Genomic DNA, 24720 nt, shown 5'->3' with positions numbered 1-24720 from the left:
ATACTAGAAGACTGAAAAATATAGACAAAAAAATCAAATTGCGATTTGCCATTATTTGACAGAATTGTAATTGAAACTACGATTCATCATCACAGGTTTTCCTCGTTAAATATTTTAGAACTTTAAAATAGTAAATTCAAATTATTTTCTAAATTAAAAAAAAGTGTGGAGAATTGACTCAATTTAAGTATGATGAAAGCTTTTCACCAATATTGTACTTCACAATACTAGAATTTCAACTTCGATATCGATACCCTGGAAAATATCGATACTCGATACCATTTTCAATACCACGGGGCGGAAATTACAACACATTAAGAGGCATTTATTTTTGTATTATTAAAACATGAGAAAATATAATATAATATAAAAATATATATATACATGTGTGTTTGGGTCTAGTTGTTGCAGGTCTTCTTTCCTCAGATTCAATCTGGGACTATAAGAGAATGTCACACATCAGACGCAAATAATTGTGTGTCTTAATAAATTAACAGTCGATTACTCAGGCAGGCCTAATGTTAGCTGCTGGCTCTAAAATATAACATTTGGAATAGCTTAGCGGCTAATGTGGCTACCGCCTAATAATGGTAACATTACGTTAATGTTTCTGATACATGTTGAAACGTTGAAATGGGAGCTTACCCCTGGAAATTCCTTAACTGGTTGTGGACGTGATCTACTATGACACTTGCCGTGTTGACAAGGCTCTTTCCCTCAGGAAACTGAGGGAAAGTTTTGTTAGCGACAAGCCGAAAACCATGCAGACAACAAGAAGCCGGGTGAGAGCAGGGAGGAAGGCCTCTGCTGCTGCTGCAGCCGTGTGATGAGTGTGTGTGTGTGTCCAGTTTGTGTGGGGGAGGCGAAGAAAGCGATGTATCTACTGTAGTATCGATAAACTCGATATTGTAGTATTGTATCCGTTTAAAATCTTTAGTATCGAGTAAGTACCGAACAGGGGCGGAGCGACCCTATCAGCCCAGAGGGGGCGAAGCTTTTGGCCTTTTTTGCATATTTGAATCTGTTTTAGCCATATTTAGTGGAATCTCATTTTAAACACACCAATGTTATTGTCTATTGATTGAATTCCTCTCACACTCACACCACTGACTTTATTAAATAAAGTCATTTTAAGTCACAACTGTAAAATAGCTGATAGCCCCTATATCCGAAAACACAATTTGTCACTCATTGAGCCAAGTAATATTATGTCCAAGAAAGCCTACAGTGAAGCCACTTTACAGACAAGCTTGTTCTGAAGAAGAAAAATAAAAACACAGGTTGCCAGCCAGGCCTCTTCAGATGTTTCAGCACCGAGGCACAGCCCTCGGTTCAGCACCACCGCAGATGGACAGCGACAGGCTGTCACAGACAGCACCCTGTCTGCCCCTGTCTCCCTCTCACACACAGACAGGAGCGGACTGCATAATCGGGCATGTCGGGCCGATGCCCGGTGGCCTGCAAAAAAAAAAAAAAAAATTTTTTTTTGATGGGGCCCCACTGTGGAGTGGGCCCGGGGCGGGTGCACCCTCTGCCCCGGTGTACCCTCCGCTACTGGTACCGAAGTATCGATATTTCTGACAACCCTAGAGCAGAGATTACCTGCAGCACTAAAATACCTCATTTAGAAGTCCATTTTGGACCTCCCTCTCTTTGCAGCATCTGTGATTTGGAAACTGCAGAAGTTCAAATTGTGATTTAGATTTTTGAATTAATTGTTCAGCTCTGCTGGACAGCCCCCAGTATGTGTGCCTTGCTGGAAGAGGCATGAAGCTCTTTGGACTTCCCCTAGATAAATACAAGTAAAAAACAACAACAAAAACACACACACCGACTATATATTTTTGACAGTTTTTTATTTCTTCTGGTCTATTTTAGCTGTGGATACTGTCAGTGATGAGTCTGTTAAGCACAGCGTGCAGCCTAACCTGAAGCAGTGTGGAGCAGATGAGACGTGGTGTTCATTGTTTTGGTTTGTTTAAACGCCGAGCTAAAGTCGCATAATGAACACGCTCCATCTGGAAACTTCCCTGAGTCCAAAAGCACTTAACTTAATCACTTCAGCTGATTCCCCTTTTCCTGCCCTGAATAAAGAATCGCTCGCTTTTCCCCTCTTCAGCTCATCTCATTTCTTAAAGTCGAGGTGAACCCGTTCGTCACGCGCATCTGAGTCCGTTTCAGACTGAAGACAAATTGAGAGGCGGACCATATACGGTGTCGATGATTTGATTTGACAATTCTGTCGACTGGCTTTGGCATCGGCCAATCCTGGCGTGTTCCACCCCCAAATCGGGTGGGATTCAGCGTGTTGTCGTGCTACGCGAGGGATCCGCGGAGTACCAGGCAGCCACCGGCTTCGTGCGGACAATCCGATGCATGGGTGCTGCCCGCCCGCCTGGAATCTCCGAGAGACGACCCCTGGCAGCCAGGGAGGCTGTCAGGCTCGGAGGTGCGCGCCATTATCGTTATAAATGTAAATAATATTCCTGGAATGCGTGTTTTAACGAGCCAGTTACATTTCTTTGCATTCTTAGACATTATTGTTTTTATTGTTGTTTCATACAATTGGCCAAGTTAGTAGTTAGTTTATGGGATAGGAATTCTACCAGATGACAGGCACTAGGCGCCATTTTCTCTTTCTTTTGGGAGAGAAAATTATCCTGAAATGAAGATTTGATTGACAGCTGCATGTCGTGAAATGATTGGTTGAAATGGGGTAGAAATGTGATAGTACTAGGTGACGTCAGCAAACTGTACATTACTGTTATCAATGAAATCTTGAAAAATGAACTTTTGATGTGAAAAAGTGTGAAAAACTAAAGAAATTAGAGAAACCTGGAACCTTCTATAGGTTGCCCTTAAACCTGGAACCCTCTCTAGGTTGTCCCTAAACCTGGAACCCTCTCTAGGTAGTGCACCGGATTGATGCGTTTTACTTTAAAATATAAAAGAAAATCTGTCACCGGGGGTTTATTTAGCCAAGCCTTCCAGACACTGCTGCTGTGTTTGTGCAGAGCCAGATTAACACCCCCAGGGGCCCCGGGGCACTGAAGCTCCCAGGGGCCCCCCTACCCATCGTCCGGATGTTTGGATGTTTTTTCGCCATATTTAGAGGAATATCTCATTTTAAATTAACATTAGTATTATACTGTTATGGCATTATTCAGTTTCTGAGATTCTGTTTCTCACTCACTCATAGGCGATTCAAGGCTTTGCAAACAGGTAGCACCAGCAGGATAAAAATATTAGTCTGACTCGGGGGTTTCTAGGGGGGGCTGTGCCCCCCCTGGACAAAGACATTTTGTACATTTTAAAGTAAAATGCATGAATCTGATGCACTCTGAGAGCAAAAGGAAGAGGCTAATCTTCACATTAATATCCTCTTCACTGTGCTGTGGCTTTACAATGATGAAAAAATAATTGACATTACATTTCCAATACAAAACAGCAGAGGGTGCCGCAGCACTACAAGCACCCCCACTTCCCGCGCCCCTGGTCACCACTTGCCCACAGGCATCCAATGAGACTAAATCATCAGACTTAATCTTCTTGGAAACACATTTTATTTTGTCCTGATTAGGGATGTTCATTTTGAAAATTTTCCAAAATCGATAATCGGTGAAAATTAACGATCAATTATCGATTATCGATCATATTAATACTTAGAAAATTTTCAATATTTTCACTATTTTTTTTTTTTTTTTTTTTACAAAATGAATGCCTATGGCAGAAAATACGAAAGACGTTCTCCTCAATGAACTCTTTATTTCAATGTGTCTCCTCTCCAACACTGCTGTCCCCGGCGCATGCCGGTGTGAATTTCCCATGTTTAAAACAGTTTTGTTGGCACAAAGGCCCGTGCCCAGCCAGAAAACTAGAGACTATATGAAGCTCCACCTCACGTTAGTCGGCTGTGCAATGGAGTGGGGCGAGGAGGAACGAATTCCACCCAAACCTAGTCCAAAAAAAAAAAAAAAAAAAAATCTTTTTTTTTTTTTTTTTTTTTATAATTAAAAAATCGATCCAAATGCCACAGGATCGATTCCAATCCTTAACGATCAATTATCGATTTTCGATAATTGATGAACATCCCTAGTCCTGATTGGTCTTAGATTTGTGTCATAGTTCTGTGGAGCCCAACATGAGCCCGAGCAAAAAAAAAAAAAAAAAATTTTTTTTTTTTTTTGGAGGGCCCCGGGGCACCTGCCCCGGTTGCCCTATGGTTAATCCGGCCTTGTGTTTGTATCTGGTTTATTTAGCCAAGCCTTCCAGACACTGCTGCTGTGTTTGTGTCTGGTTTATTTAGCCAAGCCTTCCAGACACTGCTGCTGTGTTTGTGTCTGGTTTAATTAGCCAAGCCTTCCAGACACTGCTGCTGTGTTTGTGTCTGGTTTATTTAGCCAAGCCTTCCAGACACCGCTGCTGTGTTTGTGTCTGGTTTAATTAGCCAAGCCTTCCAGACACTGCTGCTGTGTTTGTGTCTGGTTTATTTAGCCAAGCCTTCCAGACACTGCTGCTGTGTTTGTGTCTGGTTTAATTAGCCAAGCCTTCCAGACACTGCTGCTGTGTTTGTGTCTGGTTTAATTAGCCAAGCCTTCCAGACACTGCTGCTGTGTTTGTGTCTGGTTTATTTAGCCAAGCCTTCCAGACACTGCTGCTGTTTGTATCTGGTTTATTTAGCCAAGCCTTCCAGACACTGCTGCTGTGTTTGTGTCTGGTTTATTTAGCCAAGCCTTCCAGACACTGCTGCTGTGTCTGGTTTGCGCTGACAGGATGAGTTGACACAGAGTGCTCTGATGAGTGAAGGCATGCCTCTGATAGTGGCTGGGCGGCGTGAAGAACGTTGCATTGAAATGACAAAGCCAAAGCCCGTCTCGCTGGCTTATACCTACCGTTTGTTGTTCCACTTTACTTCTGACACTCTCGTCAGTGATATTTTTAGACACGTTGCACATGTTGACCTTGTTTATTTTCACTTTTCTCTCAGGTATAAACATTTCCTACAGGACCTGACAGAGAACACCAGTCCAGACAACCCAGAGTTTCAGCAGCTTTCAAGTAAGTGTCTTCCCCATCGTGTGGCTAGTTCAATAATCACCGTGTTGCCTTTCAAGGGGGAAATATTTCTGGATTAACCCAGCTACGTTTTTGCGGGCGCTTTTATTCTCAAGAGATCTGTCTGGAGCCACACACACACACACACACACATGTGAATCTGAGGTTGGTGTTTGTTGTGTCATTTGCACACGTGTGTGAAGCTGAGGTTGGTGTTTGTTGTGTCAGGATTGAGCAGCAGCAGCCTAGACAAGAGAACTGCTTGTGCTCCTGATGTGCTTTGTATCAGTGGCACAGAGTTCCTTCAGAATTCCTCCCTGTGAGACTGTAAACGGTTCCAGCCTGTCAGGCGACTCCAACAGGAGGAAACGCAAAGAGAATCAGCCCAGCTCACACCGTGCCAAGCAAGCTCTGTCACTGACTGTTTAGATGGAGGGCAATCATCCTGCTATTGACCTTAATCTAAATAAGACAATATTTCAATTAACTCATTGAGTGCCAGCCACTTTTGGAGAACGGACGCTCCCAGTGCCAGAGTTTCAGAGCGTTTTCAGTGATTTCTCGAGGCCCACAGAATATTGTGTGATATTACTATGTAAACACCGAACACGCAAAAAGAACAAGGAGACTCTATTGTATCATCAGCAAAAAAAAGTTTATTGATACCATTTTCCGTTCTTTAGTTATCAGCCGGAGAAGATAGGTCAAAAACAGCAAAAACAGGCATTTCCATCTAGAAGCTGAGATATTCAGCCTTTTGTGAAATGAAGCATTTCAAGCACATTCACTGACTCTAGCTAATATTTTCTGATGTAGTGACGTGGTGTAGTTGTGTGCTGCCCTGCGTGCCCCACCCCCCTCTCCCCCCCTCAGCTGCAAACTCCTCCCCACACTAGTAACACACAGCCTCACGCACCCAGCGTCTATTTTCGGAGTGCTTTCTGTGCGCCGCCTCCCAGGCAGCGCGACAGGAAAAGCCACACCGGACTGCAGGGAAAGGTTTGGCTTTTCAGTGTCGGCTGCTGCTTTTCTAGCGGCTAATCATGTGGAGAAACTATGCTGACAGACAGACAGATGCAGAGGGGCTCAGTTGTGGGAGCGGATTGACTGCTGTTCGCAGCCAGCGTCAGCTCCAGACAGAGCAATCTACATGGCTCTGGGCTGCAGCATGAGTGGTTTGTCTTTGATCACGGGGCTTTTTCAGGCTGTTTTCCGGACCTTTCTCTAATCTGGAGAGCACTGTCGCCACCTGATGAGTCCGTAAAATAGGTTATACAGCTTCAATAGCTACAATATTTGTACAGGACATACATAAGGCTTTGATCCACATCCCACCGTCAAAAAAGGCAATTGACGACAGCTATCGTCTTTGGCACTCTATGTTAGTATTCGAATTGACGACAGCTGTCGTCATTGGCACTCAATGAGTTAAGGTGTTTACAGGAGTTATTTTAGAACATTCCATTCATATTCCTGTTTACATGTCACAGAGCAGAGTCCCATTAATGACTGAAGACACGCCCACATGACGTCCCTGTGTCCGAGTTTCCCTCCTGAATTGAACCTAAAGCCTTTCTGCCACGTTTATCATGCTAGAGACAACATGTTGGGACTTGGCAGCCATCTTTTCTTCTATATGACGTTGCTACCATGTTAGGGACAACAGGGACAACAACTTATTTTACCACTGGCAGCCATCTTATCTTCTGCCATGTTTCTACCATGTTAGGGACAGCAATGTTAGGACTTATTTTTATTGCTGGCTAGGGCTGTCCCGACGCGTCAACGTCATCGACTACGTAAATGCACTGACTTGCATAACGTGCATGGATTCGTCAAAATTAAGACTATTATAAAGATAATTAATACACTAGATAACTCCATTCCAATATCATATTTCAAGATCAAAGTTTTCAATGGCATCTGTGTGCTTTAGACTTGTATGGAATGTTTTTTTTTAATTTGGAAGAAATACGACCGGAAGTCACATTGTTGCCGGTTGTTGAACTCTCCTTCCTGGTCACAGCGTAGCTCGGCTGCTTGAGGAACGAGAGCAGCAGAGCTCAATGTGAGTCTAACTTGGAGTTTGATGTGGAGTTTGACATCATTAATTGGGAGCGGATCAGAGGATATTAAGCAGGAGCTATATTAATAAATAAAATCTTCAAAATCAACATGAATCCTGATAATGACTCATTTCAATCGTCAAATAAACAGCGACTCTGACTCAAGTGCAAATGTACACAAAGAATTATTTATGTGTATCAATTAAAATGTGCTTGGTTGTGTGCTGCCTCTGCTTACAAATTAAAACAGCCTCTGACTCTAAGATGAAGGTACATATCTAAATGTGCCTCTTCCTCCTCTCATTAGAGATCCTTTTTTAAACTCCTCAGCTTTTCACGGGGGGGGGGGGGGGGGTGAGCCTGGTTGTAAGAGAGAGTGTGTGGGGGGCATTGAGCTATATGAATATGGAGAGATGACGCCTATCTCCGCCCAGTATGGTCGAGTGAAGCCAAAATCCTGCCAGTTCAGTGAACCAGATTCTGCGCAGTAGCTCCGTTGAGTTAGAACCCCCAAGGTCCCCGCCCCTCTGAACCTTCTTATGTAGTGCTGCTGTTTCTAGAATGCGCACAGTGCGTTGTGTATTTATATTAGTGCTGCACGATTTGGGGAAAAGGTGCGATTAGCGATTAGGGTGGACAATATTGCGATTGCGATTGTGATTGCGATATAATAAACAAGAGTTTTTTTTTTTTTTACCTTTATTTATACAGGGGGAGTCTCACTGAGAGCAATGCTCTCTTTTTCAGGAGTGCCCTGTTCACATTCACACACACATTCATACCTGGAAGCTGACCAGTACAACCACAGTCTGATCTGTTGGTCACTGATCAGCTCCACTGGAGCAGTTGGGGTTAAGGCCTTGCTCAAGGGCACCTCAGTGGTGGTAATGAGGGAGGGGCAAGCGCTGCCTTTTCACTTTCCCCACCCAGATTTATCCTGCCGGTCCCGGGGATTGAAGCTCGCTTCTCTAACCGTTGGGCCACCACTGCCACTAGGTATCTAGGGATGTGCCGGCATGAGTTTTTGACGGTATGATAACCTTGGACAAAAATACCACAGTTTCACATATCACAGACTAAAATAGCTACATGAAATATGTTACAATTTAAAATATATTAAAACTAAAAAAATAAAACAATTTGAAATTAAATTATCTTTACAAAAAAATAAAACATTTTGAGACATTTGCCTGTCCCAAACATGTAAAAAAGAAACACCAGTCAAATAGAAACTGCACTGTGTTACAGCACATAGAAGATGGCTCAGCAAAGTTGCAAAGTTAGTTACATGTCTGTCCAGCAATACTAATGAATGATACACCCCGTTTATTTATTTTGTAGCGACAGATGGCCTTAAACGCCACACTCACGTGACGCTTCTTGAGAGAGAGAGGTGAGAACGTGCATCTGCAGACTTTTAACGAGGGACCATGAAGGCGTCATGTGACAGGCTAGTTAGCTAGCCTGGAGGTGATGCTGCCAGTGCTGGCAGCTGCGACAGTGTTTTGCTATCAACCTTGTTAATCTCGTTATATTCTTCATCACAGCGGGTCATCCCCACTGTGTACTTAATCGCGCACTAGTTCTGCATAAGCACCTGCAGCTCTCTCCTTATTTTACTGACGTTCTCACTGATCACACGGCTGTTTACATGCGTTTCTGAACGAACGGCTAGCTAGTTATTAGCATAGCTTGCTGTTAGCGATCATGGATGTTCTCTCTCGCCCTCTCTGTAGATAATATGTACCTTGCTGCACATAACATTACTTATTTGCGGGGGTGCATGGGAGAAGTCTCCCGCTAGTATTGATGCCCAGTGTGATGGCTGAGAAACGTGTGTTTGCTGCGTCGCGTGTAACGTTAGTTTAAAGGAGGCTCTCACACACACACACACACACTCAAAAAGACGTGAAAAAAATAAAATAATCGCACACTTTTGCGGTTATGCAATCGCACGTGCTGACATCGCGATTGCGATTGCGATTCGATTAATCGTGCAGCACTAATTTATATACAGTCTAGCTCTGTAAATATGGCATTTTAAGTTGTAATATTTTTTGTCTCGTCAAAAGTAACCATGTAGATTCCCACTATGAGGTCAGTTTATGAAAATGACGCCTGTATGGAAATCTGAATTTGGTTGTCGGAGATTGCTCCTACCAGCCAGACTCCGAGGTGCTCTCGGTAACAAACCGTCATACAGGGGGAAATTATTATCCTATGAACTGATCTTTGCAGCACTGTTGATTAGCTAATGTTTCCGTAGCATTTGGTTAACGTTATGATTTAAATTCATTTTGTAACAAATGTTGGTTTAACAGGTGAAATCGAACTGAACCTTTGGCTACGTTGTAATGTTTACTGACTGGGCGGCCCAGTGCTGCTGTCTCTCAGTCGGGTCGTTTGTCTAACTAACGTTAACGTTATCCAGCTGCCTGTCTCTTCTGTATCCTTATACAACAGCTACGAGGAGAGGAGCTTGTGAACATCCCCATAGTAAAAGCACTTTCCAGAGATATATAGGCTAAATACTCTCCTCGTGCTTCACCCCAATAAAACCTCTAGTGTCTGTTTGTGACAGGCTAACCCGTTAGCTATTCGCTAATGGCTGGTATTGTGTAGGCTCATTTTATACCCGGGAGTTGTAACGTTATAAAACACATTTCCTGGCATACGCAGGCAGTTGGACAACCTGGTAAGTTCTGAAAATATGTGTCTGTTATTCCAGCTATCGTTATCGGTTGTTAGATTGTTGGTAATGTTATGCCGACATTAAAGAATGAAGCTAAGCCGGCTAATGCTAGCTCGACACCGTTAAAACCATTGATGTATTAAAATAACCGATAACCTAGCTGGAGTAACTAATAAAACACATATTTTCTGAACTTACTTACTACTTAAGTCCCCAACCAACGTTACTTCCTCGTGCACCTTTCCAAAACAATGTCCTTTTTATTGCGGTCCATCGATATACAGTCTGGTAGACAGATAAAGCAGTGTCTTCCTTCTGTTTTAGTTACCCAACGTTAGCCCAGTGCATTAGCCAGGCTGCCTGGTCTCTTCTCTGTATATCCTTACAACAGCTAAGAGAGGAGCTTGTGAAGAACGAACATCCCCACAGTCAAAGCACTTCCCTGAGATATCTATATAAAAATGTTTATTGCTTTAATACCAAAAATAAAACCTCCAGTGTCTGTATAAGCTAACGCTAACGCATTAGCAAAACAGCCGGTTAACACAAGCGGGTAATGCTAGCCTGCTTCCATTAAAACCATTGTGTATTATAATAACCGATAACGTAGCTGGATTAACTAATAAAACACATATTTTCTGAACTTACTTCAGTCCCCAACCAACGTTACTTCCTCGCGCACCTTTCTCAAAACAATGTCCTTTTTATTGCGGTCCATCGACGATATACAGTCTGGTAGATAGATCAAGCAGTGTCTTCCTTCGGTTTTACCAAGTAGTGTCTACTAGATCTATAAGGTGAAGAGCCTGTCCAGCCAGTGACGGCTTGAGACTGGCTGCCACAGCTGTCAATCATCCCGTTTTATATGTCAAATAACTACTTAAAAACAAACTGATCAGAAAAATGACCACTTGCACAGGCATTAGCATGATAATACCTATCTAAAATGATACAACCCACCTTTGGAAAAAAATTATCTGATGTGTACTGTGAATATTTCGGTTGTGATTTCCCCAACCACCAACATGGGGAGGCGGGCCTTGTGACCTATACTGACACCTGCCTCCAGAGCGGCGATCTAACATGCAGCGGCTTCACGGAACGGGACCAGATCCTCAGTCCACCTATATGTCGATGGTGGGGGGGGGCTGTTTGTATTGTAAGGGTGTGTGTGGGGGGGGGGGGTGAGCCTGGTTGTATTGTAAGGGTGTGTGTGGGGGGGGATGAGCCTGGTTGTATTGTAAGGGTGTGTGGGGGGGGGGGAGGAGCCTGGTTGTATTGTAAGGGTGTGTGTAGGGGGGTGAGCCTGGTTGTATTGTAAGGGTGTGTGTGGGGGGGTGAGCCTGGTTGTATTGTAAGGGTGTGTGTGTGTGTGGGGGGGGGGGGGTGAGCCTGGTTGTATTGTAAGGGTGTGTGTGTGTGTGTGGGGGGGGGGGTGAGCCTGGTTGTATTGTAAGGGTGTGTGTGGGGGGGGTGAGCCTGGTTGTATTGTAAGGGTGTGTGTGTGTCTGGGGGGGGGGGGTGAGCCTGGTTGTATTGTAAGGGTGTGTGTGTGTGGGGGGGGGCTGGTTGTATTGTAAGGGTGTGTGTGTGGGGGGGGGGTGAGCCTGGTTGTATTGTAAGGGTGTGTGGGGGGGTGAGCTTGCTTGTATTGTAAGGGTGTGTGTGTGGGGGGGGGGGGCTGGTTGTATTGTAAGGGTGTGTGTGTGTGTGTGGGGGGTGAGCCTGGTTGTATTGTAAGGGTGTGTGTGTGTGTGGGGGGGGAGCCTGGTTGTATTGTAAGGGTGTGTGTGGGGGTGAGCCTGGTTGTATTGTAAGGGTGTGTGTGTGTGGGGGGGAGCCTGGTTGTATTGTAATGGTGTGTGTGTGTGTGGGGGGGGGGGTGAGCCTGGTTGTATTGTAAGGGTGTGTGTGTGTGTGGGGGGGGTGAGCCTGGTTGTATTGTAAGGGTGTGTGGGGGGGGGGTGAGCTTGCTTGTATTGTAAGGGTGTGTGTGTGTGTGTGGGGGGGGTGAGCCTGGTTGTATTGTAAGGGTGTGTGTGGGGGGGGTGAGCCTGGTTGTATTGTAAGGGTGTGTGTGTGGGGGGGTGAGCCTGGTTGTATGGTGTGTGTGTGTGTGTGTGTGTGGGGGGGGGTGAGCCTGGTTGTATTGTAAGGGTGTGTGTGTGGGGGTGAGCTTGCTTGTATTGTAAGGGTGTGTGTGGGGGGGGGTGAGCCTGGTTGTATTGTAAGGGTGTGTGTGTGTGTGTGGGGGGGGGGCTGGTTGTATTGTAAGGGTGTGTGTGTGGGGGGGGGGGGTGAGCCTGGTTGTATTGTAAGGGTGTGTGGGGGGGGGGTGAGCTTGCTTGTATTGTAAGGGTGTGTGTGTGGGGGGGGGGGGGCTGGTTGTATTGTAAGGGTGTGTGTGTGTGTGGGGGGTGAGCCTGGTTGTATTGTAAGGGTGTGTGTGTGTGGGGGGGGAGCCTGGTTGTATTGTAAGGGTGTGTGTGTGTGTGTGTGTGGGGGTGAGCCTGGTTGTATTGTAAGGGTGTGTGTGTGTGGGGGGGGGGGGGGGGTGAGCCTGGCTGTATTGTAAGGGTGTGTGTGTGGGGGGGGGTGAGCCTGGTTGTATGGTGTGTGTGTGTGTGGGGGGGGGGGTGAGCCTGGTTGTATTGTAAGGGTGTGTGTGTGTGTGTGTGTGTGTGTGTGTGTGTGTGTGTGGTTGGTGAGCCTGGTTGTATTGTAAGGGTGTGGGGGGGGGGGGGGGGGGGTGAGCCTGGTTGTATTGTAAGGGTGTGGGGGGGGGGGTGAGCCTGGTTGTATTGTAAGGGTGTGTGTGTGTGTGGGGGGGGGGGGAGCCTGGTTGTATTGTAAGGGTGTGTGTGTGTGGGGGGGGTGAGCCTGGTTGTATTGTAAGGGTGTGTGTGTGTGGGGGGGGGGGGGGGGTGAGCCTGCTTGTATTGTAAGGGTGTGTGTGTGGGGGGGGTGAGCCTGCTTGTATTGCAAGTGTGTGTGTGTGGGGGGGGGGAGCCTGGTTGTATTGTAAGGGTGTGTGTGTGTGGGGGGGGGTGAGCCTGGTTGTATTGTAAGTGTGTGTGTGTGTGTAGGGGGGGGGGCTGGTTGTATTCTAAGGGTGTGTGTGGGGGGGGGGGCTGGTTGTATTCTAAGGGTGTGTGTAGGGGAGTGAGCCTGGTTGTATTGTAAGGGTGTGTGTGGGGGGGGTGAGCCTGGTTGTATTGTAAGGGTGTGTGTGTGTGTGTGTGTGTGTGTGTGGGGGGGGGGTTGAGCCTGGTTGTATTGTAAGGGTGTGTGTGTGTGTGTGTGTGTGTGTGTGGGGGGGGGGTTGAGCCTGGTTGTATTGTAAGGGTGTGTGTGTGTGGGGGGGGGGGTTGAGCCTGGTTGTATTGTAAGGGTGTGTGTGGGGGGGGGATGAGCCTGGTTGTATTGTAAGGGTGTGTGGGGGGGGGGGAGGAGCCTGGTTGTATTGTAAGGGTGTGTGTGGGGGGGTGAGCCTGGTTGTATTGTAAGGGTGTGTGTGTGTGGGGGGGGGGGGGGTGAGCCTGGTTGTATTGTAAGGGTGTGTGTGTGTGGGGGGGGGGGGTGAGCCTGGTTGTATTGTAAGGGTGTGTGTGGGGGGGGTGAGCCTGGTTGTATTGTAAGGGTGTGTGTGTGTCTGGGGGGGGGGGTGAGCCTGGTTGTATTGTAAGGGTGTGTGTGTGTGGGGGGGGGGGCTGGTTGTATTGTAAGGGTGTGTGTGTGGGGGGGGGGGGTGAGCCTGGTTGTATTGTAAGGGTGTGTGTGTGGGGGGGGGGGCTGGTTGTATTGTAAGTGTGTGTGTGTGGGGGGTGAGCCTGGTTGTATTGTAAGGGTGTGTGTGTGGGGGGGGAGCCTGGTTGTATTGTAAGGGTGTGTGTGTGTGTGGGGGTGAGCCTGGTTGTATTGTAAGGGTGTGTGTGTGTGGGGGGGAGCCTGGTTGTATTGTAATGGTGTGTGTGTGTGTGTGGGGGGGGGGTGAGCCTGGTTGTATTGTAAGGGTGTGTGTGTGTGGGGGGGGGGTGAGCCTGGTTGTATTGTAAGGGTGTGTGGGGGGGGTGAGCTTGCTTGTATTGTAAGGGGGTGTGTGTGGGGGGGGGTGAGCCTGGTTGTATTGTAAGGGTGTGTGTGTGGGGGGGTGAGCCTGGTTGTATGGTGTGTGTGTGTGTGTGTGTGGGGGGGTGAGCCTGGTTGTATTGTAAGGGTGTGTGTGTGGGGGGGTGAGCCTGGTTGTATGGTGTGTGTGTGTGTGTGTGTGGGGGTGAGCTTGCTTGTATTGTAAGGGTGTGTGTGGTGGGGGTGAGCCTGGTTGTATTGTAAGGGTGTGTGTGTGTGGGGGGGGGGCCTGGTTGTATTGTAAGGGTGTGTGTGTGGGGGGGGGGTGAGCCTGGTTGTATTGTAAGGGTGTGTGGGGGGGGGTGAGCTTGCTTGTATTGTAAGGGTGTGTGTGTGGGGGGGGGGGGGGCTGGTTGTATTGTAAGGGTGTGTGTGTGTGTGGGGGGTGAGCCTGGTTGTATTGTAAGGGTGTGTGTGTGGGGGGGGAGCCTGGTTGTATTGTAAGGGTGTGTGTGTGTGTGTGTGGGGGTGAGCCTGGTTGTATTGTAAGGGTGTGTGTGTGTGGGGGGGAGCCTGGTTGTATTGTAATGGTGTGTGTGTGTGGGGGGGGGGGGGGGTGAGCCTGGCTGTATTGTAAGGGTGTGTGTGTGTGGGGGGGAGCCTGGTTGTATTGTAATGGTGTGTGTGTGTGGGGGGGGGGGGGGGTGAGCCTGGTTGTATTGTAAGGGTGTGGGGGGGGGGGGTGAGCCTGGTTGTATTGTAAGGGTGTGTGTGTGTGGGGGGGGGGGCCTGGTTGTATTGTAAGGGTGTGTGTGTGTGTGGGGGGGGGGGCCTGGTTGTATTGTAAGGGTGTGTGTGTGGGGGGGGGGGGCCTGGTTGTATTGTAAGGGTGTGTGTGTGGGGGGGGGGGGTGAGCCTGGTTGTATTGTAAGGGTGTGTGTGTGTGGGGGGGGGGGGCCTGGTTGTATTGTAAGGGTGTGTGTGTGTGGGGGGGGGGTGAGCCTGGTTGTATTGTAAGGGTGTGTGTGTGGGGGGGGGGGTGAGCCTGGTTGTATTGTAAGGGTGTGTGTGTGTGGGGGGGGGGGGGAGCCTGGTTGTATTGTAAGGGTGTGTGTGTGTGGGGGGGGGGTGAGCCTGGTTGTATTGTAAGGGTGTGTGTGTGTGGGGGGGGGGGGGTGAGCCTGCTTGTATTGTAAGGGTGTGTGTGTGGGGGGGGGTGAGCCTGCTTGTATTGCAAGTGTGTGTGTGTGGGGGGGGGGAGCCTGGTTGTATTGTAAGGGTGTGTGTGGGGGGGGGGTGAGCCTGGTTGTATTGTAAGTGTGTGTGTGTGTGTGTGTAGGGGGGGGGGCTGGTTGTATTCTAAGGGTGTGTGTGGGGGGGGGGGCTGGTTGTATTCTAAGGGTGTGTGTAGGGGGGTGAGCCTGGTTGTATTGTAAGGGTGTGTGTGGGGGGGGTGAGCCTGGTTGTATTGTAAGGGTGTGTGTGTGTGGGGGGGGGGGGGTTGAGCCTGGTTGTATTGTAAGGGGGTGTGTGGGGGGGGGTGAGGTGTGTGTGGGGGTGAGCCTGGTTGTATTGTAAGGGTGTGTGTGTGTGTGGGGGGGGGGGGGGGGTTGAGCCTGGTTGTATTGTAAGGGGGTGTGTGTGTGTGTGTGTGGGGGGGGGGGGGGGGGTTGAGTCTGGTTGTATTGTAAGGGTGTGTGTGTGGGGTGTGCCTGGTTGTATTGTAAGGGTGTGTGTGTGTGTGTGGGGGGGTTGAGCCTGGTTGTATTGTAAGGGTGTGTGTGTGGGGTGTGCCTGGTTGTATTGTAAGGGTGTGTGTGTGTGGGGGGGGGGGGGTTGAGCCTGGTTGTATTGTAAGGGTGTGTGTGTGGGGTGTGCCTGGTTGTATTGTAAGGGTGTGTGTGTGTGTGGGGGGGTTGAGCCTGGTTGTGTTGTAAGAGGAATTATTCCAAAAAGAAATTCCAGACAAATCTCTGATATGTGATTAAGCAAAACTAGCGGGGAGAATCACAAGAGGCTTTGTTGTTGTTGTTTTTCCACATTCCTCTTGTTGTGTTGCTCCGTCGCCCCCCCCCCCCTCCCCTCCTCTCCCCTCCCCTCTCCCCCACCCCCTCCCCCTCACAGCGCCTTGCGTTCGGCGTGGAAACGGCACAACTTTAATTGTTGTAATTGCGATGCTTGGCGAGTTTGGCTGGGAAACAACTCTCCTCCAACTCTGTGAGAGATTTAATAGCAGCAGTGAACAGAGTGCTCGTCCCATCATGGTCAAACACTGTCTAAATACTCTGGATAAATGGAATAAAGAGCTGCGAGAAGCACACGATGTCTTCAGAATCTGTAATGGGCTCCATGTATTATTAATGCCTCGGCCAGCGCTGAGACCAAGAGTACTGTAATTAACAGTTGTTGTTTTTCTAAAGCAGGCAATGGAAAATATTCCAAACGCGTACAGTAAGAGAGAAAAAAGTCTATGCGGACGCCTTGTTTGGTTTACATTGGAATTGTTGTGAAGTTAAGCGAGCCAATTAGGCCGTGATTATTTGAGTGTGGAGGAGGCGCCCTGAGGACCAGGTTCAGACGCTCCGAACAAAAGCAGAAAAGTTGAGCTTGAAATTAGAAATCCATCTGTTTGGATGTGTTAATGATGTTAGGCCGACAGGTCTACATCATTAACACATCTGTTTGGATGTGTTAATGATGTTAGGCCGACAGGTCTACATCATTAACACATCTGTTTGGATGTGTTAATGATGTTAGGCCGACAGGTCTACAGCAATTATCAGCGCTGCATTAGATGGTTCTGTCTCGCATGAATGATTTGTCTATTTGTTCTAATAGTCCGGGAGCCGTGGGGGTTGAACCTCGCTTCGTCGGATAAAGTTTTTTTCTCTGCTGATTCTTGTAGTTTGGGGGTACCTATTCAAAATACAGGAGGGTGCCCGGTGAGTACCCTTGAGCATTTTCAGATATTAACTCATTGAGTGCCAGCCACTTTTGGAGAACGGAAGCTCCCAGTGCCAGAGTTTCAGAGCGTTTTCAGTGATTTCTCGAGGCCCACAGAATATTGTGTGATATTACTATGTAAACACCGAACACGCACAAAGAACGAGGAGACTCTCTTCTATCATCTGCAAAAGCCATTTTCCGTTCTTTAGTTATGAGCCGGAGAAGATAGGCTGTTTTGAGCAAAAAGACAGGTTTCAAATTATAAGCTGAGATATTCAGCCTTTTGTGAAATGAAGCATTTCAAGCACATTCACTGACTCTAGCTAATATTTTCTGATGTAGTGGCGTGGTGTAGTTCTGTGGAGCCTGCGTGCCCCACCCCCCTCTCCCCCCCTCAGCTACAAACTCCTCCCCACACGCACCCAGTCTATTTTCGGAGCCTCCGTTTTTGCGCCGGGCGGCTCCCAGCGCGACAAGGAAATGCCAAACGGGACTGCAGGGAAAGGTTTGGCCCTTCGGCGTCGGGTGCTGCCTTTCTGGCGGGTAATCGTGTGAAGAAACTACCGTAAATTCCGGACTATAAGCCGCGGCTTTTTCCCCGTTTTTTGGCCCTGCGGCTTATATAACGGTGCGGCTTATCTATGGATTTTTTCAGAAAAAAAAAAAAAAATACAAATAAAATCTCTCTTTTTTAGCACTCTTTCTAACTATAAATCCACTTCTGTTTTAATTTCCTCTCTTGCCCTCTTTTCACCACACCGCGGACACTGTGTGCACTGTAAAAATAAACAAAGGTGGTGTTGTGTTATGTTGTTTTGTTGAAATGTTACGGTAATACGGTAAATGGGAGCTTCCTCAAACAGCCATCTCTTTCCCGACAATCCCCTCTGTGCGTGACCCCTTACATATGGTAATTACGGTAAGCAAACGGCCACTCGGCCAACAACTCCCTCCCCCGACTACCAGGAGAAAATCACAAACTTCGGCGAATTCACACAAAGGAAGATCAAGGAATATTCCATCGAACCGGAGCAGATCATAAATATGGATGAAGTGCCTTTGACGTTCGACCTGCCACTCACTCGGACTGTTAACAAGAAAGGTGAATCGTCGATCACATTGAGAACCACTGGGCACGAGAGAACGAATTTCACTTGTGTTCTGGCCTGCTCTGCATCTGGAGTAAAGCTGCCGCCAATGGTGATTTTTAAGCGGATTACGATGCCGAAAGAGAAAATTCCCAGTGGGATATGCCTCAGAGTCAACAAGAAAGGGTGGATGATGGAAAGTGTCATGAAGGAGTGGCTGGCTGAGTGCTACGTCAAGCGCCCTGGAGGATTCTTTCACCAAAAAAAAGCTTTGCTCGTTCTCGACAGCATGAGGGCTCATATAACAGATTCCGTGAAAGCAGCCATCAAGACCACAAACTCCATTCGGGTTCCGAAAGGCTGGACTGCTGCGTGATGATGACGCCGGCACAGCTGGGCGCCTTCAGAGGCTGTTCGATTCCGACACCGACAGTGACGAAGAGGAGTTCCTTGGTTTTGAGAGTGACAACGAAGGAGAGAGGAGAGTGGTTGACGAAGCCACCCTGAACCTGTTCGTTTCCGACACTGAAGTTGAGGACTTTGCTGGTTTCAGTACGGAGGAAAAAGAGGAAGACGAGGATTAGTGACTTGACTTTGACTCTGACTCTGTTTTTGACGCTGCACCTTCACCTAAAAGATGAAGACAAGGATTACGGTACCTGGTTTGATTGTTGACAGCACCTTTTGTTGAAATGTTAATAAATGGGAGCTTCCCCAAACAGCCATCTCTTTCCCGACATTCCTCTCTGTGCACGAACCCTTACATATGGTAATTAAACATCAAAACACCCGCGGCTTATAGTCCGGTGCGGCTTATATATGTAAAAAACAGTCAATTTTGCTGCTGCGGCTTATATACCGGTGCGCCTTATAGTCCGGAATTTACGGTATATGCAGACAGACAGACAGAGGCAGAGGAGCTCAGTTGTGGGCGCGGATTGACTGATGTTCGCAGCCAACTTCAGCTGCAGACAGAGCCATCTATATGGCTCTGGCTGCAGCATGCATCGGTTTCTCTTTGATCACGGCTTTTTCCTGCAGTTTTCCGGACCTTTCTGTAATCTGGAGAGCACTGTCGCCACCTAATGAGTCCGTAAAATAGGTTATACACCTTCAATAGCTCCCATATTTGTACAGGAGATGCCTGATGCTTTGATCCACGTCCCACCGTCAAAAAACGCATTTGACGTCGATCGATGTCCGTGGCACTCTACGTCACTATTTACTTTGACGTCGATCGACGTCCGTGGCACTCAATGAGTTAAGCCCTTAAGTGCCAAAATCGCAGAAAAATAAGGATTTATGAGATTTCATGCAAAATACTCAAATCAAATGCATCACACAAATGCATCACATTTGTTTTCTCCAATGTCTATTCATAAAGGAGGTCATGTACAATGTATTTCATTCCAAATTACATAATATTAACTCTTTTAGGCCGTGCTAGCAAAACAAACTTTTTATGACAATATGGGTCGTGCTGGATGAGAACTTTCATTGAGCCTTTGCTCATCTATAGTAGAGATTCAGAGTAGATGATACACATTGGGAGGTGTGAAGTGAACGGCACATTTTGCTGATGGTCTTCACGGTAGTTAAGCCTATTTGGATCTTGAGCATCCTACTCTGAAACATGCACAGAACATTGTGCATGGCAAACCATGCACTTCACAGTTGCACTTATTGGAGTTAGAAGGGTTTTCATCTCCAAAATGTGTCTGGGACAAGTTTGCAATCTTCCGGTAGAGTGGTTGGGCTCAGTGACCTGTTGCATGTGTCATTTTTTGCATCCAAATTCCTCAGTGTTCAATGCTAGTGGCAGATTTACATTGAGATTTCACCACAAGATTGCATGAAAGTGGGCCCATTCTCAATGAATGCTTCATTCGATGGCGGTAGAGCAGCTAAGTTTGGAACAGGCTGAGATGAAGGCAGTGACTTGGTCGAGGACCTGCTGGAACAGTGTAACCACATTGTCAATGGCCGATAGTTTGTACACTTTTGAGGACTTTGATGACAGAGCCTTTTCCATAGTAAGACGCTACAGTGTCGCATCCCAATATGGCATGGGCTGGTAAAAGGTTCTTCACAACTTGTGAATGCTTGGCCAGTGTTGACTTGATGTCCACTATTGCCCTTTCCTTGTGGGGCGATTCCATGATGTGTGGGACATCCAGTCCTTCCTGATGGTAATGGTGAAGGAGTAGGATGAACACATCTGTGTCATCAGAAACCACTGAGATTTGATGTGCTCCTCCAGCACAGCGGACCTTTTGGACAATGATGGTGTCAGCTTCTTCCTGCTGATTTTGTAGATCATATCGGCTCCTTCTTTCTTCCAACCTGATCTCAATGGGGCATGGCTCCTCCCCTGTCACATGGCTCCTCCCCTGTCACCACCAACTTGTAGATGGAAAAGCCGATCTTGGGTCAGTTCCTCACATAAGACCTAAGAGATGGTGTTTCTAGCTGAGCCCTCTCTCTGTGACAACTCAGGTGATGGACTACTTGATACTGTAATCATAGCACCTGTCTGTCTAAGATGAGGTAGACATCACTGTCTGATAGATATAAAGTCAGCCGTGTCATAACATTTTTGATTAAATCAGCTATGGTGCCATCAGCTGGCCAGTGGATGGTCCAATCAATGACAGTGACATCTGCAACACTGCCATTGGAGATGGGTTATCTCCTGGAGATTTTGACTTGGAGTGACTTCTTCAGTGTAGACTTGGATTTACAAATTCACATTCCGTCCTCGGTAAACATGGCAGTTGGGACTGGTGCCAGCTCATAGGTGAGAACATCCTTCATGTCAACTTCATGGTCACTAGACAACAGTGTGATTACCCTTGAATCGATGGCATTTAGGTAATAAATTGTGGAGATGCCAACTTGGATTGATTTGGTTGTTGTCATTGTCTTCACTTTGTTTGAGATGGTGAGACTTTGTTTGAGATGGTGTTGTAAGATCCCTCTGGCCAGGTCTTCTCAACATCTTCTAACATTGCCTCCTCAATCTTTATGGCACTGTCTACAATAGACAGTTGGTAGGGTGATCTTGATGTTCATGATGCTTTCCCCTGGATGTTCATTGGCATCCAATGGATGGAGGCAGGTTTCCAGTTTCTGACAAAGTCCTTGACTTTGACATGTGCTTAACCCATGGCTTTAGCCTCCACCTTGTGATAGAGATGAACCTATCTGTCTTATCCTCTTCTATCTCCTTCATGTCTGACACAATCTTGCAGCATATGTGGTGGCTCAGGGCCCAGATATTCAGTGCCTATGGCTTCACGGTAATCCAATGATCCCTCCATCACTGTGGCCGTACCTCATGAAAGTGGACTCTATGAACTGGTTGCTCCACAGGCCATTCCATATTCCACTAATGTGTCGCATCACATGCTGCTCCTGGAGAAAATTGCTTTGTGGATGAAGCTTCTCCATGGAATGAAGATAGTAGAGGCCATACCTGACATGGTTGACATGGCCAGCTGCAAAGTAGTAGGTAAGCATCTTCTGGAATGTGGTCAGATGGAGAAGCCAGTCACCCTCACGTCTAGCCCAGATGTATGACATCATCAGCATCATTGGGTTCACCAAGACCTAAACCCAAAGTCTGGCTGTTCTGGTCTGACTCGTAATCTGATCCAAGGCTCTCATCAGGTCATCTGCTTTCTGGAAAATTCTTACCTGAACTCCAGAGAGCCCACTATCAGCCATCAGTGAACATAGCCCCAACAAAACTCATCAATGTGTGCATACCCCCAAGTAGGGATGTAACGATAACCGGTTTAATGATAACCATGATAAAATTCCTTACAATAACCGTACCGTTTAAAATTTTCATTATCATTAAAACCGTGGTACCATGATTACCGTGGTACCGTGATTACAGTGCTTTGAAAAACATGGTAAATACTGTACATCATCAACCAAAGTTGGCAACAGTCTCCCAGATGCAAACGTGCAGCCTTTGAGAAATGATTTCAGTGAGTATCAATCCTTTTTGGATCTGAGTTTTCAATATAAAATGTTGTAAAATGATTTCAGTGAGTCTCTCAGTACTTTTTGAACATTTTCAGCATTTTCTTTATGAATACAGTGATAATACAATGATCGTGATAATTTTAGTCACGATAATCATGATGTGAAATTTTCATACCGTTACATCTCTACCCCCAAGACGTTTTGCATCTATAAGTGACGTGTGTCTGTTTAAGGCGAGATGTGTGTGAGGCGAGATGCAGTGTCCCAGCCATCTTGACTGGGGTGGCCCAAGTGGGGCACAGACTCAAGCAAGGGTAGCACTGATTGTGGCATTTAGGAAGGATGTAGAAAGTTTTCCCTCACCAAAATTTTGCCTAACTTCACTCTAGCTTAAAAATAAGCCCGCTACAGCCTCTGAAAGACAGTGTTGGCCACAGATGCCAGCATCCTCAGGATTTTGGGGTGGCCAATTAGATTTCAGGGGTGGCCAGTGCCACCCCTGGCCACTCCCTAGAAACTCCCCTGCCGAGATGTGCACACAGGATTTGAGCAGCCCCCCGGCTGTACAAGGAATTGAGAGTGGAGACAGAAAGTGTTGCAGCTCAAAGCCAGTGAAACATGCACACACGCGCGCAGTCGCGCACATGCACACACACACACACACACACACACACACACACACATCAAAGGTCTAAGCCCAAGATGATGTCTTCGGATGTCTTATTTTGTCCACAATAGGGCTGGGTTCAAAAAATCGATTCTCCGATTTTTAATCGATTTTCATTTTAATCCTCGATTATCGATTCATATGTCCAGAGATCGATTTTTTTTTAATTAAAAAAAAAAAAAAAAAAAAAAAAAAATTGTTTTTTTACTAAACAGGCTAAAATATTGTGCTGTGTGTGGTAGTTGAAACATAGTTTCAAGTTGACGTTTAATTATGTTTGTAGTTGAAACAAAAACATAAATACTGTAGGCTACATGAATGGAAATGTTTGATCATTATTAATATCTACTTTTAGAAATTATATAGGCTGAAATCAAATCACTGTGCATAATTGTGAAAGTGTCTTTATTGACAGATGAAAAGGCTGTTATTTACCCTTTGTCACCACGTGGTGAGTAAATATATGTGTAACTAAAACCATTAAAATTGACAACAGGTCTGCAACTTTTTTCCCCCATGTATCTACTTGGCTGGTTGGAAACCCCTGTGTTACATAACTGGACAGTCATGTAATTCAGGGTACAGCTCAAAAACCACGTTTTGGTATCACTAACCAAATCAATATTGAAAATTGATCGAATCGGAATCGAATCGAATCGAATCGAAATTAATCGATTCGCAACCTTGTGAATCGGAATCGAATCGATTCTTGAAATTTGAACCAATACCCAGCTCTAGTCCACAACCCAAAGATCTTCAATTTACTGTCGTAGAGGAGTAAAGAAACCAGAAAATATTCACATTTAACAAATTGGGAATCAGAGAATTTGGGAGAGAAAAAACCCTCAAAACGATTAATCAATCATCAACAAACAATAATTGGCAGTCCACAATTACGGTTGCAGCTGTAGAATAGAGGAACCGTAGTACATGATCAATACACCAGCTGATAAAACAGCAGCATCTTGTAGAAGAGCTGATTAGGGAGTTGGTTTGATGTGATGGTAAACACATTGGAGGGAATGGGTTGATTTAACCAAATGAGCCATGCTTATTAGGGGATGCTGTTGTTTGCATACAATTACCTGATGACGGCTCAGCTGATGTGCAGGGGGGGCGCAATGCATTATGGGATGCAGGGGCCCTGCCGTGAAGACTAGCATCACGCTAATTAATATGGCCGTGCATAAGGCCTCCTACACACACACACACACACATTCACACAGCACACACACACTCAGCAGCCCATCTACCCCAAGCAGGGCTGTTGTGATATTTTAATTCACACACCAGGCTTAAGCTCTCCGTGAGGGGCTGTAACCACATCAAGCAAAGCACTTATCTGCAAAGGGGAGACTTGTGGGTACCCATTCTCATTCAGATATCTTTGAGGTGAGAGGTCACGGGACATCTTTGAAAATGGCCCTGGCAGTTTTACCCTTACCAAAATTTAGCCTAACTTTGGAGCGTTATTCATCCCCCTTCCCAACAAGCTAGCAGGACATGGTTGGTCGGTACCAATGTGTTAGGGCTTCTAGTTTCAGTTGCTACCAGACAGTTCGCTCTAGCTTCAGAACTATGCCCCGCCCCCCACTACAGCAATTTTATGGGGTACATCACCCAAATATGTCACATTAATCACATTAGTAGTCACTTTAGCAATGCATCCTGGATATAATTTGTTACAATAGCGTTAGCTCAAATGCTAACGTTAAACAGTTTGTGGATGGACAATGCTAGTGCCATTAGTGCCATGTTCTGGGATGTACAGTAAAATAACACAGATTTGCCTCTTCTAAAGCCACCTATTTCTGAAGAAAATGGTGCAAACGACTTACCCAAACTAAAATGTTTACTGTGGCTGAACCGCTAGGGTTACAGACAACTGCCTGACCTTTTCTGAAAGGTAAGACTTTGAAGTTTCTGTTCCAAGTGTCAGAATGACTCTATGACTCAATTTTAGAGTGTAAACAGTTACCTGTGGTTGTTGTATTTATGGCTAGAAACCCAATGGAGACATAGCCACAGGCCTTACCACATCCCAACTCAAAGAAGATGAAAAAATACCAAAACATGAGTATTTGGCAGTGGTTTTTGTAGGGAGATACCTAGGCGGATGTCCAAAAAGCCATTTGAAAAAGCCAA

General features: G+C 46.5%; 1 protein-coding gene across 1 annotated transcript in view; it reads left to right on the top strand.

Moving 5' to 3' along the window:
• LOC310798628 (rho guanine nucleotide exchange factor 39-like) overlaps positions 1-24720 on the top strand; it is a gene marked incomplete at its 3' end in the record, with an annotated part of 142088 nt that overhangs the window by 47063 nt on the left and 70305 nt on the right. Inside the window, exon 6 of the mRNA XM_083661170.1 lies at positions 4988-5058. Coding sequence (XP_083517296.1) covers positions 4988-5058 — 71 coding nt within the window. The remainder of the gene's footprint in view (positions 1-4987; positions 5059-24720) is intronic.

Source organism: Poromitra crassiceps, assembly GCF_964638095.1.
Source record: "Poromitra crassiceps genome assembly, chromosome: 2".
Classification (NCBI taxonomy): Eukaryota; Metazoa; Chordata; class Actinopteri; order Beryciformes; family Melamphaidae; genus Poromitra; species Poromitra crassiceps.
The sequence above is the reverse complement of the archived record's forward strand: the minus strand, read 5'-3'. Positions and strand labels throughout refer to the sequence as shown.